General features: G+C 57.4%; 1 protein-coding gene across 1 annotated transcript; it reads left to right on the forward strand.

The window, feature by feature from the left end:
* Nucleotides 1–217: 217 nt before the first annotated feature.
* Pmar_PMAR014043 (merozoite surface protein 2, putative) lies at nt 218–1159 on the forward strand (the record flags this gene model as incomplete). Its single annotated transcript, XM_002768653.1, has 1 exon — nt 218–1159. The coding sequence occupies one exon, from the start codon at nt 218–220 to the stop codon at nt 1157–1159; it is 942 nt and encodes a 313-aa protein (XP_002768699.1).
* Between the last annotated feature and the right edge of the window lie 8 nt (nt 1160–1167).

Consider the following 1167-nt stretch of genomic DNA (forward strand, 5'->3'; position numbering starts at 1 on the left):
TGCTATCACGACCCCTCAACCGGTCAGCACAGCTGCTGTGACCGATGAGATTGTTGCTACTACTGCAGCCCCTGTGACTGGCGAGGTCACCATCACGACGGCAGCTGGGGAAGCTCCGGGAAGAGACAAGCATGATTCTGATGCTACCACCCTGGTCGCTACCGAGACTGCGGCTGGCACTACTACGATCGATGCTCCTGTTGAGCCTACTACTATCATGACGTCCCCTCAACCGGTCAGTACGCCCGCTGAGACCGATGAGGTGGCTGTCACTACTGCAGCCCCTGTGACTGGCGAAGTGACCATCAGCACGGCAGCTGGGGAGGCTCCCGGTAGAGACAAGGATGACTCTGATGCTACCACCCCGGTCGCTACGGAGGCTGCAACTGTCACGACTACGATCGGTGCTCCTGTTGAGCCTACTACTATCACGTCCCCTTTCCCGGTCAGCACAGCTGCTGTGACCGATGAGGTTGCTGTCACTACTGCAGCTCCTGTGACTGGCGAAGTGATCATCAGCACGGCAGCTGGGGAAGCTCCCGGTAGAGACAAGGATGATTCTGATGCTACCACCCCGATCGCTACTGAGACTGCGACTGTGGCTACCACGATCAGTGCTTCTGTTGAGCCTACTACTATTATGACGTCCCCTCTACCGGTCAGTACACCCGCTGTGACCGATGAGGTCGCTGTCACTACTGCGGCTCCTGTGACTGGCGAGGTGACTATCACCACGGCCGCTGGGGAAGCTCCGGGAAGAGACAAGGATGATTCTGATGCTACCACCCCGGTCGCTACTGAGACTGCGACTGCCACTAGGATCGATGCTCCTGTTGAGCCTACTACTACTATCACGACCCCTCAACCGGCCAGCACAGCTGCTGTAACCGATGAGGTTGTTGCTACTACTGCAGCCCCTGTGACTGACGAGGTCACCATCACGACGGCAGCCGGGGAAGCTCCCAGTAGAGACAAGGATGATTCTGATGCCACCAACCCGGTTGCTACTGAGACTGCGGCTGTCACTACTACGATCGATGCTCCTGTTGAGCCTACTACTCCCACGTCCCCTCTACCGGTCAGCACAGCTGCTGTGACCGATGTTGCTACTACTGTGGACACGACCGATTCCGAGACTACTCTCAGTCCGATTGTGTAGCCGATTTA

This window comes from Perkinsus marinus, assembly GCF_000006405.1.
Source record: "Perkinsus marinus ATCC 50983 genomic scaffold scf_1104296967592, whole genome shotgun sequence".
Classification (NCBI taxonomy): domain Eukaryota; phylum Perkinsozoa; order Perkinsida; family Perkinsidae; genus Perkinsus; species Perkinsus marinus.